Raw genomic sequence first — 17019 nt, 5'->3', positions numbered from 1 at the left:
GAGGAAAACTATAGAATACAATTAGAGAATGAATGGGAAAAGATAGTTACCCAATTAATTTAATTAATCAAAAATATTGGAAGTGCTGGCTGACTGCAAAACACCTGGAGCACTCAAATATTACAAGTTTTTAATAGAGTTAAGTGGAACCAGATCTTCAAAAAAACCCAAACAAACATAGGAGCTGATGGAAATGGTATTAACAATTCACTTGGGTGGTCATCTTGCCTTGGAATAATTTTGAATGAAATCCCCAGAGATGGTACAGGTTGTACCTCCCTAATTCAGCATCTTCCGAACCAGGGAATCTGCTGTACCAGGAGAGCTTCTGCTGCCATTGGCTATGGGGCTCTGCTCTGGCACAGCAGAGGGGCTGACATTGAGTGAGTGAGTGAGGACTAGGAGGCTTTCGGGGGCGAGGGGGTAGGAGGGGAAGGGAGGGTAGCTGTAGAACCCCCAACCAGGGGCCAGGAGCGTGGTCCTGAAAGAGTACACCAAGCCTACGGCCACCAGGCTATGCCCTCAACCCTCACCACTGGCCATGGGGCTGTGCTCTTGGCTGCTAACTACGGGGCTCCACAGCACCCTGCCTCTTCTCCCAAGTATCCTGCAATCCCTGCTCAGTCAGTGGTGGCCTCTCTGCTGCTGCCAGCTGTGGGGCCTGCTTTGGTGGCAGCAGAGGGGCCAGCATTGACCAAGCAGGGACTGAGGAGTCGCTCGGGGGGAGAGTTGGTGGATCCAGAGCCCCAGGAGCACAGCCCTGCAGGAGCACACTGAACTCCACAGCAGCCAGGTTGCACTTTTAGCCCTACTGCCACCTGCAGAGCAGCTCTTTGGCCTGGACCAAGGGGTTTCTGCAGTCACCCTGCCTCTTCCCCTTAGTGTTCCCTATCTCCTGTCCTCCTTCTCTCTTCCTCCTTGAGCTTGAGCGCTGCAAATGAGCTATTTGCAATGCTCCAGAAGCTCTGGGAGGGTGGGGGGAAGAGTTGCTGAGCACGGGACTAGCTTTTCCCTGTAAATGCTCCCGCCCGGAAGGCTGACAGAATTGCTGGGTGCCTAGGGTACGTGTTTGTGCGGGTCCCAGCTATGTGCTCCCATAAGGGGTGGGGCCTTGAGCAGAAGGGCCAGGCAGCCTTCAGTGCCACCCAGACCATGCCGTGCCCCCTCCACCAGCGGTTAGCACCTCCCAGAGGAGATTTAAATGGCCTGAGTTTCCAGTTGATGCTGATGCTATTGTAGCAGCGGTGGCATCTAGGCACCTCAGGCCTTTTTGAATCACCGGGCCCCCGGGCAGTTACCCTCCTTACCCCCCTCCCTCTGCCAGCAGGCCTGGCTCCATCTCAGGAGTACCCATGGGAATGCTGGACCATGGAGAGTTCCAGACTACAGAAGTCCAGACCACAGAGCTCAAATCTGTAGAGACATTTCCTGTCCAAAGGAATGTAAATAGGAGGGCCTATCAAATAGAGGTTCTTACATACATTATGGGTATTATCAACAAGAGTTCTGAGCAAATTCCAGCTTGGGTGTATTCTCTTAGAGTAAGATGAGAAAGAGGTCATTTTTCTTTGTTGTCATAGTTTCTAGAAACTCCCCAGTAATTATTAAGCTGGCGGGTAGATCACCAAGAGGAGCAACTTTAATCCCTAATTTGTATTTCTCTCTTTGTGTTCGGTGGGATGTCTTTGGAACCAGAGCGTGGTCTCCAGCTTTGCTCAGAGCCTTTCTTGTCACTCCTTTTGCCATAATAACCAGATGGGTAGCAGAGTTGGATCTGCTGAAAACACCTTGCATTCTCAGTTCATCAGAACAGCACAGCCATACAAATACAAGGTACTGTCATTGCTTGCTTGTGCTGGGAATTTGTTAGGGGTACAATAGATGGAAAAATAGATCAGTTTGTCAAGACAGTTATTGTAAACATGTGAGAGGCAGGCTAGGTGCTTGTCAAGCTTAACTCTCCCTAAACACCAGGTTGTATTGCACACAGCTCAAGAAGTACATTACTGCTCTTTTACAATACCAAGGTAAATCTCCAGTTGTTTCAATGAAACTCATCAACTTCCATCCCTCTGCTAATAAGGGCTTTTATCCTTTGAAATATCACATTGCCGAAATCTAGTATGAGGCACAGATGAAAAACTCTCTTATTTGGATGCAGGAGTAGGCATTCATTGCTCCAAACCTCTCAGAAACTTTTGTGTAAGTGGTAATAATGATCCCCTTGAGAAAAGAGCCGATCTTGTAAATTGCAAGCAGATGGCCAAATATTTTCTCGTGAAAGTAACTATGCCAGGTACAAATAACAAAGAATAATGTTTTTCTCTCAGGTAACTGAACATAAAACTAGAATCCTCCCTCTCCCCCCTCCCCAGGTCAGATTGGTAGAAAATTTGGACATTTTCACCTTCTTCTTCAGCATGGGGTCCTGAGTCACTTGCTGGTATGAACAAGAGTAGACGGTGGAGTCTCTGTAACTGGAAGTCTTTAAATCATGATTTGAGGATTTCAGAAACCAAGCCAGAGATGATGGGGGTACTTGAGATGTGGATGAGATTCTGTGGTCTGTTATGTGCAGGTCATACTAGATGATCATGATGGTCTCATCTGGTGTTAAAGTAATTGAGTCCATGGGACTTCACAAACTGCCCCCAGTAATTCTAGTGAACCTCATCAGGGAGCAGTTATTCATCAGAGTAGTGTCATGGAAGCCAACAGGAATTTCCCCCCAACTTGAATGTGCAACAGTTCAAGCTGAAACGCACCACACCACAAATATACAACTTACTGTAAATGTGATACACACATTAAAAATGATTTGATTTTTGCTAGTCCATTTTCTTCCATCAGTGAGACTAGCTAGTGACAAGTAAACTAGCGCACTAGCAAAATTAGGTTAATGAAATCAATAGGAGTAGAGGAGCTGAACATCAGGATCAGTATCTAAAAGCTGGGACACAGCTTCAGAATTTTGAAATTACACTGAATACCTCAGTGCACTTTGTGCTTTTGTTGATAAAAGCAGTTACTTACCTTCATAGTCTAAATATTATCTTAGCCATTCTTCTAGTGTTCATCTATATAATGGCTGAGGACCAATCAAATTGCTAATGCATTACATGGATTTAAAGGATGCGGCAACTTGCTCTGATTTTTTCTGCTATTTTACAGGAAAAGACAACTGCTTTTCATAAGTCTAGGAAGAAGTCAAAAGATGAACTCAGTTTCTTAGAGGACCACGAGTCAGCTGGCTTTGTGTACCCCTATAATGACCTCTTGGTTTGGGCAGTGTTAATGAAAAGACAGAAGATGGCAATGTTCTTCTGGCAGCATGGAGAAGAAGCCATGATCAAGGCAGTCGTGGCTTGCAAACTCTACAGAGCAATGGCACGTGAAGCCAAACAGAGCAACATGGTGGATGACACCTCAGAAGAACTGAAGAAGTACTCAGAGTAGGAGTTCTCCCTTTTCTACAATTAATAAAAATCTACAGTGTTTAGAGTAGTTAGAGCCAGTGGTTTCCAACCTTTTTAAGCACAAGATCATGTTTTGAATTTATGTCAATCCAGGATCTACCTCAAACCCAAATACCCTTGCTCTGCCTCCTTCCCTGAGGCCCTGCACCTACACCACCCCTTCTCTGAGGCCCCACCATGCTCACTCTGTGTAGATAGGGGACATGGAAACATTGACTTTCGTGCCCCCTTCCTCCACTTCTTCCACCTTGCACAGCAAGCAGGGCAGGGTGGAAGAAAGGCAGGACAGGAGCAGCCCAGCAATGTGGGGAGAGGCAGCTGAAGACAGCCTCCCAACCAAACCAGTCAGGATCACTTATCAGAGGCTCCAGGAACTACCAGTAGATCCTGATCTACTGGTTGGTGGCCACTGAGGTCGTGTTTGAGGCATAAGGATCTTGCACAAAAAGGAAACATCCACACTGCTTGTTTTTGCTCAAAAACTCCTAGCGCAAAAACGGATCGGAAGAGAGTATGCAAATGAAGTGCGAGAAGATGCTAATCTGTGCTTCGTTTGCATAGGCTCTTGAAGCAAAACTCGTAGTGTAGACATAGCCTGAATGAGACATTCTTCTTTCCATCAGCTAACCTATAAGATTAGTGGCAGCGTGTGCTGTGAAATATACAAGAAGCACTTTTTGCTACCTGCTCAGGTTAATATACAAAGAACACACAGAAAGGCCTGTCTACATGTGAATTTAAAGGAGTGTTGTAGGCATATATTAGCTAACTAGCAGGTGTGAAATATCTAAAGTTGAAAAGGACAATTGTCTGTAGCATCAAGCTAAACTGGTGAAATTAAAGCCTACACTGCCCTTTAGGATTTAACTTTACCAGTTTAGCATGCATTAAGGCCATATGCCATGTCTACATAAGGCTTTTCTGTCTATCTGTCGAAGAACTCTTCCTAAATAGTAATAGCTTGGACCACCAAATTTGGTATGCAGCTGCCATAATTTAAAGTAACATAAGGGTTTGGTTGTGCCAGGAAAATGGGATGTGCCTGTAATGGGATTGCTTCTCATAAAACTATCCAGAAAAGAGACAGAATCACAGGCAGGTAAAAGAGGCTGGCTGGGGGCACCTCCTCTGCTGGGACTGCCCCAGCCCTCAGCCTCCCATCCTGCCCCCCGGCACTTTTTAGGGAGGGCAGGGGGGAGGCTGACACTCTCCCACAATTCATACGGGAACATTATGGGCTGTAGCCTTCCCTCAGGACGCAAAGGGAAAGTGCACAGTTTGCTGCATTCCTCTTTCAGGTTGTGGAGCACAGGGGGAGATGAACCTAGACCTGCCCTAACTGGGGCACATGCACCCATTCCCCATCTGTGCCTGCTGGAGCTGCAGCAGCCATGGAGAAGTGCTTCTCACCTGGCTCTAAGCTGCTTTGATGAGAGAGGGTGGGGCTCTCCCCAGGGCAGCCTGCATGCTGACCCGTCAACCCCACCCCAGAGCAATGATTTCAATGAAGATATTTTATATTTCATTTTATTTTCCATGAAACAAACATTGAATTACAGATTTGAGCAACACTGGGTAAATCTTCTAATAGTGTATGTGTGTTACTTATCATGTACTAATATCCCACCTTAAATCCTAGTCTCTGTAAGGCTGAAGGGAGAAAAGTGTTGATATCATAGTGGAAAGAATCAAAGAAGTTACTTTGTAGAATAGTCCAAGCGATTTTATTGTGTCCTTCAATTTTTAAATTTTAGTTTCACTCTTTGAATAACTATTGAACATTCAGTATTTAGGTTTCTGTGTCATGAAATCAGGAAATGTACAACTGCTCCCTTATCAGGCGGTGCACCTTGAAGTTTATTGATGTAATGTACTGTACTTTCAGAGCCATAATGGAGCAGATTCAGAGCTCAAGGACAAAGTATCTTTGTTTACATGCAATTATAGGGCTCTGTTTAAAGCAAAGTTTATTCATTAAGGTGCTAAGCATCTTCAAACTCCAATTGAAAAGTACTCAGGATTAAACTCAGTCTAAGGCTGCTTATACAGGGTGCCTCTCTACTGTGCTGGCAAGTGCATTACTGCATGAAATAATAGGCTGAACTCTATGGCATGTGTGTGAAATCACCCAATGAGGATAATTAAAGGTCAGGGACCAGGAATGTATAGTAAGTCCTGTGGTTAACAGGAGAGATTTAGGAGCATAAGCTTTCGTGGGCAAAGACCCACTTCGTCAGATGCATGTTGACATGCATCTGACGAAGTGGGTCTTTACCCCTGAAAGCTTATGCTCCTACACTTCAGTTAGTCTATAAGGTGCCACAGGACTCCTTGCCGCTTTTACAGATTCAGACTAACACAGCTACCCCTCTGATAGGAGAGATTTAGCTTTACTGCCCAAATTACTTGTAATCTGGGTGCAGTGCTGAGACCGTGTGAAGAGATGGGGAAGTCATAGTTAATACAATTTTGTATCTTGCCATATATGAAAGAAGCTTCTGAATTAGAGACATGACCCATGATCGTTTTCAGGGGTGATTGTTCCTCCTTACTGCAAAAGAGTGATTTTGTTTTTCTGTGTTGCTCTGTCTGTCCTAGTGAATTTGGACAGCTTGCTTTAGATGTGCTGGATAAGGCATTCAAACAGAATGAGCAGATGGCCATGAAACTACTGACCTATGAGCTGAAAAACTGGAGCAACTCAACTTGCCTGAAACTGGCCGTGTCAGTGGGGCTGCGGCCCTTTGTGTCGCACACTTGCACACAGATGTTACTAACTGATATGTGGATGGGACGCCTGAAGATGCGGAAGAACTCCTGGTTTAAGGTAAACTCACAGTAGTGCCACATCTAAACCTGAAGAGGAAGCTTATGCTGAAGCATATGCTGCCCTTACACATAGCTAGGTTTTGCCCTCATTTAATGCTGACACAAGTAGCCCATTAAAGCCAGCATGCATGCTGAATGCACCTCCTTAGACTTGTGTTTCTCTTTTAGGTCATTCTAAGTATTCTTCTGCCTCCTACCATCTTGATGCTGGAATTTAAAAGCAAGGCAGAAATGTCTCATGTGCCGCAGCTCCAGGACTTTCATCAGTTCACATGGCATCACAGTGATCAGAGCCCATCCACTACTAAAGATGAGTTTTCTCTGGTTAGTTTGGCATCGCCTTTACCATTTATTATTTTCACATAACAGGGATAACATCTGGGGTGGTAGTTGTCCATTGAAAACTTTTTGTCTTAAAATGTTGCAATGGTTAGAAAACTTCGGCCAGGTCTATTCTAAATCCGGCAGGTTGGCTTAAGGTACACAGTTTGAGCTATGTAAATAATGTAGCGGGAGTTGACATATCTTAAGCTGAGCTCAGCACTATCTCCACAGTGGAAGACTGATGGGAGAAATATTCCTGTTGACTTTCCTTACTCCTGACAGCAAGGAGTACTAGTACTGACAAGGGTGCTCTCTGCATTCGATTTAATGGGTCTTTACTAGACCCACTAAATTGAACTCTGGAAAAATCAATCGTCAGATTGTATATCCTCTGGTAAGTGGAGACACGGCCTTAGATTTTAAAAAAATATTACCATCTCCTTACTTGATTATTCTTCAACTAGCCTCATTGAAAACACTGGGATTATTTGTTGTTAAGATACTATTCATTATAAGTAAATTTGACACAGTGTGACTTTTAATATAATCACCAAACTCATGCACACTGGTGTCACAGTGGGATCATAGAAATACAGGGCTGGAAGGGACATTGAGAGGCCATCTAGCCTGCACCGTGGTCAGAGACCTTGACAGGTGTTTGCCCAACTCCAAGGACAGACAACCTGAATTGGAAGCCTGTTCCTGAGTTTAGAGTTTAAAAGATTTTCCACACACTCATCTCCCCGACATGTCCCCTTAAGCAGAGTATGGATCAGAGAGGATAAGGCATGGATGTGAGTTTAGCAGAGGGGAGGGGACATATGTCCAGGTGATTTCAGTTTTGGAATTTATTCCCCAAAAACTCTTCCCAGTCTTGAAATGAGCTTTAACATTTTCAGACTTTATCCACATTGTACAATAACTTTGGGCATGTGGTGGGAGGATACTAGCAGAGAACTGGTATCTCAACACACTGGAATAGACTCATAGACTTTAAGGTCAGAAGGGACCATTATGATCATCTAGTCTGACCCCCTGCACAGTACAGGCCACAGAATCTCACCCACCCCTCCTAGAATAATCCTCTCACCTATATCTCAGATATTGAAGCCGTCAAATACTTTGAAGACCACAAGATGCAGAGAATCCTCCAGCTGTGATCTGTACCCCATGCTACAGAGGAAGGCGAAAAACCTCCAGGGTCTCTGCCAATCTACCCTGGAGGAAAATTCCTTCCCGACCCCAAATATGGTGATCAGCTAAACCCTGAGCATGTGGGCAAGACTCACCAGCCAGACACTCAGAAAGTTCTCTATAGTAACTCCTATCATCTCTCCATTGACCTATTTCCCACTGATAATGAATGATCAATTAGTTACCAAGATCATGTTATCTCATCAAACTATTCCCTTCATAAACCCATCTAGCTTAATCTTGAAACCAGATAGATCTTTTGCCCCCACTACTTCCCTTGGAAGGCCGTTCCAGTACTTCACTCCTCTAATGGTTAGAAACCTTCATCTAATGAAAGGTGCTGCATGGCTAGCTGGTGCTGGAGTGGGATTTACAAGCTATTAAACAAGTAGGCAATTTTAAATCAGGTTACCCCTTCCCACACCATGGCAGGGCCCAGCTTTTGGTGAGTCTGGCATAATCTGTTAAAACAATATGTATATATTCATTGAAAAATTTGGAAGGTTTAGCTATTGGTTGGGGCATTGGTCTGGAACTCAGGAGACATGGGTACTAGTAGAAACTTAGGCACACACTTCTTATGTGACCTTGATCAAAGCACTGAATGTATCTTGTGTATCACTTCACCATCTGCAGTACTAAGGTAATACCACCTTACATCACAGCAGTATTGTGAGAATAAGATCCTTCAATGATTGTGAGATGGTTAGGGTGATTATATGCTGAGAGTAGCTATATAAGAATATAGATAAATAAAATGTATGTATATTTAAATCGCTAATGTGTGAGTGTTTCACACAGATAAAGATATTAGAAGAACATTGTTGAAGTCAAGTGCTCAAAAGTTAGGAAATACCATTGTTAAGGTTGCCTGTGCAACTTTAATTTTGTCTGCTTATGCAACTGCATCACAATACAGGCTGTAATTACATGACCTCCTTCAGTCTCAGTTTCCTGCCTTCTACCTATGACTCCTTGTTTTTCATCCCCCATTTCCTTCCCTGCTCACAATCCAAGTATCTTTGCCGAGTCAGTCCCAATCTTTCCCAACCTACTTGTACCAATCTGCTCTCTTTACAGGCCTTGTTGAATCAGGGAACATCTTCCTCCACACTTCCACAGCCTGGCAGGGATTGAATGATTGACAGCACAGCAGAGACAGTCGTTCTTCCTTTAGGTGCTCTGATCCAGCACATTTCACAGCAGCCCAAAGCTGCAAATGGAAGAAAATCCTGTGGCTGTAGCATGCCCAGTGTGAACAGACTCTTCAGGAAATTTTGCTGTGATAAATCTAGGAAGTTGCTACTGAGCACATGTTTATAATTTCGCCACATTTAGGCAGTTTTTCACAGGGGCAGTGAAAGTCATATCCTTGGCACAAAGACCACCTCCAGCCAAATTTCAAATTTCTGCTCCAATGCATGGGAGTCTTAGAGTACTTCTACACTGCGGGCTAAAGTCAAATTAACTTCAGCTATGTTAATTGTGTAGCTGAAGTTGAAATAGCTTAACTCAGTTTTTGGCACGGTCTACACTGCAGGAAGTCAAAGGAAGAACACTCTTTCTTCTTCTTCCCTTACTCCACATGAAATGAGGTTACAGAATTCGGCATAAGAAGCTCGTTATTTTGAAATTATTTCAAAATAATGGGCTTGCTGTGTAGATGCACGCTGTTATTTCAAAATAACTCATGTTATTTTGAAATAACGCTGCTGTGTAGACATGCCCTTAGAGCTCTTCAAAGAAAATATTACCAGTTTTTTTATCATTGGTAATCCCCCCCCCCCCCCCCCACCTTATTTTTTGAAATGGCTGAACCATTTTGCCTGAAAATTTCCAGAATATTCCAGCTTGAAGCAGGTATCTCACATGGAACATTTTCAGGTTTGGCAAAATGAAAATCAACTTATAATCAGAAGTTATTAAGGCAACCTTGCTACTAGCCTTACCTATAATAAATACAAATAAATAAAAGTTTGGGACAGTTCTTTCACAATTAACTTTCAATTTTTCTAAAATAAAATAAATTTCTCCAGAACTTCCTTAGAAACACAATAGACATGGCAATGCCAATTTTGAAGTGTTTCTCTCTGAGGCAGAAGAATGCTAGATGCGCTTGTGGCCTGTAGTGTCTGACTAATACAGTAAATTCAAAAAGGCCTTTTATAGGATAGATAACAGCTAGGATACAGAAGTAAGGCCAATTCTAATTATGGGCAGCCAGGACCCCTTGCAGGTATGTAAGAGGACAAAGTACAATGAATGTTATCTGATCTGTATGAGACAGGATGGTGGCTTCTTTTCTAGAGTAGCATATTGTTAGCTTAATAATTTATCAAGGTTTGAGTGTTCATTCTTTTCCCATAAACTATAAAAATTAGCTATGAATTTTCTGGAAGTGAGTTGAGATGAACAACAGTATATAAAAGCTACAGAAGTGTTCCAGGATATATAGATTCAGTACTAGTGCGTTTTTCACATGTGGTTGTAAATTATACTTCAGCCTGCTGAAACTAGAAATTATATCCTCTAGTGGGACAGTTTTCTCTTCTGTTGGCAGAAGCCATTATTAAGACTTTTAAGAAAATTGTATGGGTTGTGTCTAAACTGCACAATGCCATCAGTAGCCCTGAGAAGCATTGCACTTCTGAGATAACCCTGTATGTCACAATTCCTCCCCTGCTTCATTCTTGTACTGCAGATGGTGAGTAGTAAAATATCAATGGCCAATACCAAGAGCAAATTATGACTTCCTTCCTGTGCCAGCTCATCTGCACTGGTTAGTGAATGGAGGGCTTTGTCTATTGTTCCTTGGAAATAGCAAAGTAAACACCAAGGCTACGTCTATACTGCAATGCTATTTCGAGAGGCCAGAGTATCCTGAAATAGCTATCCTGTGTCTTCACAGCAAGCCTGTTATTTTGGGCTCGCTATTCTGACATCCCTATAAACCTCATCCTACAAGGAGTAAGGGACATTTCGGAATAGTGCTTTATTTCAAAATTTGGCACTGTGTAGACAGCACCAAATGACAAAATAAGCCATTTTGAAATAGCATCAAAATAAGATATGCAATTTGCGTAGCTTAAATTGTGTATCCTATTTCGAGTTACAGTGCTGTTTAGATGTACCTCAAAATGCCTGTGTGCCCAGAAGCATGTAAGAGTAGTGCTGACTCACTCATAATCCCTTAATTAGACACATCATCCAAATCACAATAAATCCCTTAAGATAACAATTTCACAGTCCTTTAGTTTTTCTTTCTATAACAAATTTTCTAAGAACAGTGCTTACCCATTTCAACCAGAAAGGACACTGTCTCAACGACTTAATTACCTGCATCCTGCTTCAAAGACCTTTTAAATCTGCACTTGAAAGGGAATCCTCTGAACTGTCATTCATGCTAAAATTCAACACTTTACGCGTGGGTCTCAACAAGCACTCTAGTTATCTTACCCATTACAAAGATAGCTTCCCCAATTATCACCTCTAATATCATTAGCTCACAGACATTTACCTTCCCCCCTCCCCCGCATCCCCCTTCTGTTCTGAAATTTGATTTGTCCTTTTCATATGTGTTCATTTTTTAAAATTGTATCCTTTGGTATATATGGTTGTGATTATTTTCTTCCACTATTTGATCTTAGGAAGTGGGTCTGGCCCACGAAAGCTCATCATCTTGTTAGTCTTTAAAGTGCTACATAGTCCTGTCTTTTGCTTCAGCTACACCAGACTAAGACGGCTACATTTCTACCACAGTGCTTACCAGTGTAATGTCTGGTGAACATCACAGTGATTTTATGTGAACATCAGTGGTTTTATAGTCACTGCATTTTTTTTCAGATTTAGAATGATTGCTATCCCCATTTCACCTATTGGGTGAGGTACAAAACTATTTAGGGACTTGCTCAAGGTCCCACAGGAAGTCTGTGTCAAAGCTGGAAATAGATCCAGATCTCCTGATTCTCAACCCAGTCCTTAACTGTAAGACCATCCTTTTGAAACTCAAAAGAATCTTGTGTATTTACAGATAAGTGTGGTGCTAAGAATATTATTTGGTGTTGCTTTTTGCAAAAGACAGTTGTAACTGCGACATGCTAATTGTTTCTGCATGTACCACACATTGTTTACTGTAGAGTTGCCTTTCCAAATTTTACCCATGTTTCTGCTAATGTACCGAATTGTTATATTTGTATAGCCTGTTGTCTGACTTGAAAACTGTTTCCTTTTGGAAAAGAATTATGATGCAGAAAAGGGACCCGAGAAGCCAGACAAAAGCCAGACCTTTTCCATCAACAGTGGACATGGAAGCCTTCCTGGGATTAGAAAAGTCTATGAATTCTACAATGCTCCAATTGTCAAGTTCTGGTTTCATACGGTTAGTCATTGAAATAAGATTAACTAGATATTAATATTGTTGAAAGCATCTGTTAAACCTTTAAAGGAAGAAAGAGAGAGAGAGAGAGATAATGACTTCACCTACCACTGAAATGCAGCCACTTTTAGGGTGGCCAAAAAGGCCACTGCCTCCATTTTTCATCCTCACAATTTAATTGTAGGTGCAATTCTCGCTCTGGAGAACCAGTAGGATGAGCTCATAACTTTGGCTTGACTTCAGTGGGGCTCTGACCAGGTGCAACATTTTGCCTGAACATTGTAAATTGCAGCCTTCGTGTTTTTTGAATATGTGCTGCATATGCCCCAGAAAACTTTTTACCATGTTTTCTGTTTTGACAATAAATCAGTGGGATTTTTTTTAAAGATGTAGCCGAAGCAGAGACTCTCAAAATATGGTTGGGGAAGGAGTAAAATGAAGCGTAGTGTGGGGGGGGGGGCATCTCTCACCTCAACCCCATCCTGGACATAGATCTGTGCATGGGAGACAACCCACCCATGCACCTTGGGGCAGTTGAACCTTGGCAATGCCTCTCTTTCCCTCACCAGGTTGCCTTGGGGGACAACTGCAGAGAGCAGCTGTCTGGAAATACCAGCTTGTAGGAACAGAAGCAGCCTAAGTCAGGACCCCCTGGACGTACCAGTCAGATCTGTACCATATTCCCTAACTTTCTTTCCTCTATGCTGATTATCTGTTTGCTCTGACCTTTCTCTTCCCTCATAGGCTTTGTCTACATCTGGAGCTAGCCTGTGTAGACACAAGCTAGTGTGCTAAAAATATCTGTGATAGCCCCAGTAGCTCAGGCAGCGGTGAGGGGACAGCATGGACTAGCCACCCATTGCATTTGTATGGCAGCTTCACTATTGTTAGTGTGCCAGCTCAATGAGACCTTGTATGAGTGTTTCTTCCTGTTCTCTAGCTGGCAATCACACCCCCAGCTTCAAGTGTAGGTGTAACCACAGTCTTGTTACCTCAGCTTCACTCCAAAACTGCCCTCACCCCGACCAGTTCCCTTTCCCCTTCACTTTTCTATCCATGTAGCTGATCCTCTTCCAACTAATTCTCCTCCCCCGCTATACCAAAAAAAAAAAAAAAAAGAGAGGACTAACATGACAGTTGCTGCCATCCCATTGTTCACTCCTTCCCTTGCTCTGTGTCTATTTGGCTTGTTTAGACAGTATCAACCCATTATTTCCTTGTATTTTCCCATCAGTCTGCCTGTACCCATCTCTTGTCTCTTCTCTTATACTAGGATTCTAAGCTTTTTTGGGGTAGGGACTGTCTTTTTTTTCTGTTTATACAACACTTAACTGTATCGGGGTCCATGTTCATGAATGGAGTTCTAGCAGCAATGGTCATACAGATAATAAAAACAAATGATGTTTAAGCTCTGGCGGACATTTTCTGGAAGGGACATAGCAATCTAAAGGGCTGACAGGAAATTTTTGGACTGAAGCTCTTAATAGTATCCCATTAATGTGACAAAATTTTGTTTAATTGAATAGTGCACTTGTTTTTCCCCTTTCTAGTAAGTTTCTAATTTCTTTGTCACAGCTGCCAATGCATATAGAATGTGTATTATGTGTTCTGCAGATGGCGTACTTGGCATTTCTCATGCTCTTCACCTACACTGTGTTGGTCAAAATGGAATCCAGGCCTAGTGTGCAAGAGTGGCTTGTAATAATCTACATTTTCACGACTGCCATGGAAAAAATCAGGGAGGTGAGCTCTTCCTTTTCCACTTTCTCTACTCTACATTTCTAGAAGACAAATTATAAATAATGGCTGCAGATTCTTAAATTCTGTTCCAAGGGATCCACGAGAAGAAATATGCATGACCTTTACTTTTCAGTGGTCCTAGTTAATTAAAAACTAAGGACTGTTTTTCTAAGGGAAGGTGCCTAATCTTTGTTTCCTAAATCCTTGTTTAGGAATCTAAGCCAGTAGGAGCAATCATGGGGCAAGAAACAGTTTTCTTGCTTCTCAAATATTTTTGAGAATTTAAACATATTTACTTTCCCAAATTAGGTTATAAAGTCAGTCTTGAAATTTTCCACAAACCAAAAACAGAAAACTTTTTTGATTTTAGTCAGTTGTTTCATTGTGATTATTTTAAAAAGAATCTTTTCAATTATGACTTTTTTTAACAGCCCACTGTTCAGTCTAATTAGCTTAAATTTCAATACAAAAAGTCATTTCAAACTGGAAATTTGGATTTTTTTTGTTTAAAATGTTGAAATTAAACATTTCAATTATTCTGAAATTGTTAAAAACAAAAAACAAAAAAACCCACCAGCTGCCAAGTCATGAGATTTAGGGATACCAACCTTGTTTTGGCAGTTATTTTGGTTATGACAAACTGACTTTTTCTATGAAAACAGCTGTCAAATTTCTGATCAGTTATAATAGATACTGGTAGGTGCCTGCATATCTGAAAATTAATCTATCTTATTTAGATGACTAAATGTGGATGTGCAAGAGCCTAAATCAGTGGTGGGGAACTTGAGATCTGTGGGCTGCATGCGGTCCATTGGAGTTCCACCCGCGGCCCACCCACCCAGTCTCTGCTCCCTTCCTCTATGCCTGGGGCAATGAAGCCCCACATTTACCTATTTGTCCTCCCCTTATGGTGCTTTTGTAACACAATAAATCAGCTGATTCACAGCCCTTCAAGCTCTGGGAGTGAGGGGGAGGAGCATTGACGGAGTGCAAATCAGCTGATTCATGGATTTCTGGAAGTGCTGGGAAAGAGGGGGAGGAGTAGGTAAGTGAAGGGTCTCCAGTGCCTGAGAGGTGTCAGGGAAGGGGGCAAAGAGGGGTCACAGCCCTCAGATGGAACCCCAGTTGGCTGCATGCATGCTGCAGGTTGCCCACCACTGGATTTCAAATTTGCAGCCCACTGAGCTGAAGCAGGGTCACTCATGCAGGCCCACTCACTAGCCTGGGTTGCCCATAGCTGGCCTAAATTAAGGCACCCATTTTTGAAAATCTTGTCTTGGGTCACTAGTTCATTGATAATGCAATATGGATTGGACCTCTAGGTCCCTGCTTTGATTGTGACATTGACTAGACATTATTACCAGTTACAGCAGTTTGGTGATCTATTGTATGTAAAATACATAGGTGGTCTACTTCCAGTCTCTGTGGGTAAGAGGCCAGGTAATAAAAATGAACTTTAGATGATATTTTGTAAAATGTGAAACATTAATGATTTTTTTTACATATTTTAATTTTTGAAAACATGAAAAAAGTATTCAGAATTAATTGCTATTGATTGACTAAATCAGCTGGCAACTCTAGTGGATGTCATGGCCTAGAAGCCAATTTTAAATTATCATGTTGTACTTTTTCTGCTAAGGAGGTATTTATTATGGAGCATGAAGCTTTCACTGCAGCTGTCTATGTTGCCTTATGCTCTGTGAAAAATAGAGGACTTTAGCCCCCCCAGATTGACAACATGGCACTTCACACATATACAGACGCGTCTACAAATATACTGTCAGGTACATTCAAGTGACATTGAAATTTGAACCTCTATGCTAAGTACAATCTGCACTCCAAAGCCTTGGATGAGTTAGGTGGCACAAACAGTGGAGTGTATGTTATTTCATGAGACGAGAGAGAAAATTCTCTTTATTTAACTGAGGTAGTTAGCTAAACAAACATTTTTATTTTATTTATATTTGTTTATTTATAAGTACCATACATATTTTTAATATGACATTGGAATGCTTTATTTATTGTTAGCAGTGAGTGGATACTCTTTGCCATTTTGAGATAATTTCTTTTAGTGAAAGTAGGGAATTCTGCTTGAACACCTTTATCTCTCAGCACAGAAGTAACTGTGAAGTCTGACCCCTGCAAAAAGAGGAAGAGGAGATTATGGTTTTCAAACGGCAGATGAAATATAGGGTAGAAAACGAAGTCTGAAACAGAGGTAGAAGCTGTCTGACTGGATATGAAGTTAAAGTGGCAAAAGGACATAAAAGATTATCCGTTTTTTAAAATCACAGCATGAAACACCAAACATCTCAGAAGTCATAGGTGTGATATGGCATGTCTTGTTTGTGGGTGCAGGAATCATGTCAATCAAGACTATTACATTTGACTTACTATTACAGGACTATGTAGCACTTTAAAGACTAACAAGATGGTTTATTAGATATGAGCTTTCGTGGGCCATCATCTAATAAACCATCTTGTTAGTTTTTAAAGTGCTACATAGTCCTGTATTTTGCTTCAGCTACACCAGACTAACACGGCTACATTTCTATCACTATTTGACTTACAGAATTTCTTAAATCCAAGTACCAGTTCTAGTCTACAGGAAAGTAACACTGTCTTACATGTGCAACTGATTGATTCCTCAGGGCCTTGTTATGTTTGACTCTGCAGCAGTGTTTCTCGATTGTATCAAGTAGCTATTGAAGCTTGAGGGCTGATCTTTGCAAATACTCATGTAAGTAATTGTACATATGCAAGTAGTCCCACTGATTTACCTGAAGTTACTCATATGAATACATTTTTGCAAGACCAGGGCCTAACATTTCAAAATCTCTCTTGTATTTGCTCCTTATCAGTTGGATCTTCCATAGCAGTGCATAATTGGCCTCAATCATGTAATGTGTAAAGGTCTTATTTATGGCCTTCCAAAGATTCCACTTCACACATTTGCTTAGTGAAGCTGAAAATCCCTTTGGGGCACCCTTACAGTTCAAGAAGCAAACATTTCAATCTTTACCTTCCCAGTTTCCAACACTCCCTTTTCAGGATTGGAATACAGAGATCTTTGCATGTCAG

The 17019-nt window shown here is 41.9% G+C and overlaps 1 protein-coding gene across 1 annotated transcript in view; it reads left to right on the top strand.

Moving 5' to 3' along the window:
- Nucleotides 1-17019, top strand: part of TRPM6 (transient receptor potential cation channel subfamily M member 6) — a 116862-nt gene that overhangs the window by 48499 nt on the left and 51344 nt on the right. Inside the window, exons 15-20 of the mRNA XM_075931717.1 lie at nt 1696-1833; nt 3172-3452; nt 6075-6303; nt 6474-6629; nt 12061-12201; nt 13813-13941. Coding sequence (XP_075787832.1) covers nt 1696-1833; nt 3172-3452; nt 6075-6303; nt 6474-6629; nt 12061-12201; nt 13813-13941 — 1074 coding nt within the window. The remainder of the gene's footprint in view (nt 1-1695; nt 1834-3171; nt 3453-6074; nt 6304-6473; nt 6630-12060; nt 12202-13812; nt 13942-17019) is intronic.

The sequence above is a fragment of the Pelodiscus sinensis genome, chromosome 6 (assembly GCF_049634645.1).
Source record: "Pelodiscus sinensis isolate JC-2024 chromosome 6, ASM4963464v1, whole genome shotgun sequence".
Taxonomy (NCBI): Eukaryota; Metazoa; Chordata; order Testudines; family Trionychidae; genus Pelodiscus; species Pelodiscus sinensis.
This window is presented reverse-complemented; position numbering and strand designations above follow the sequence as displayed.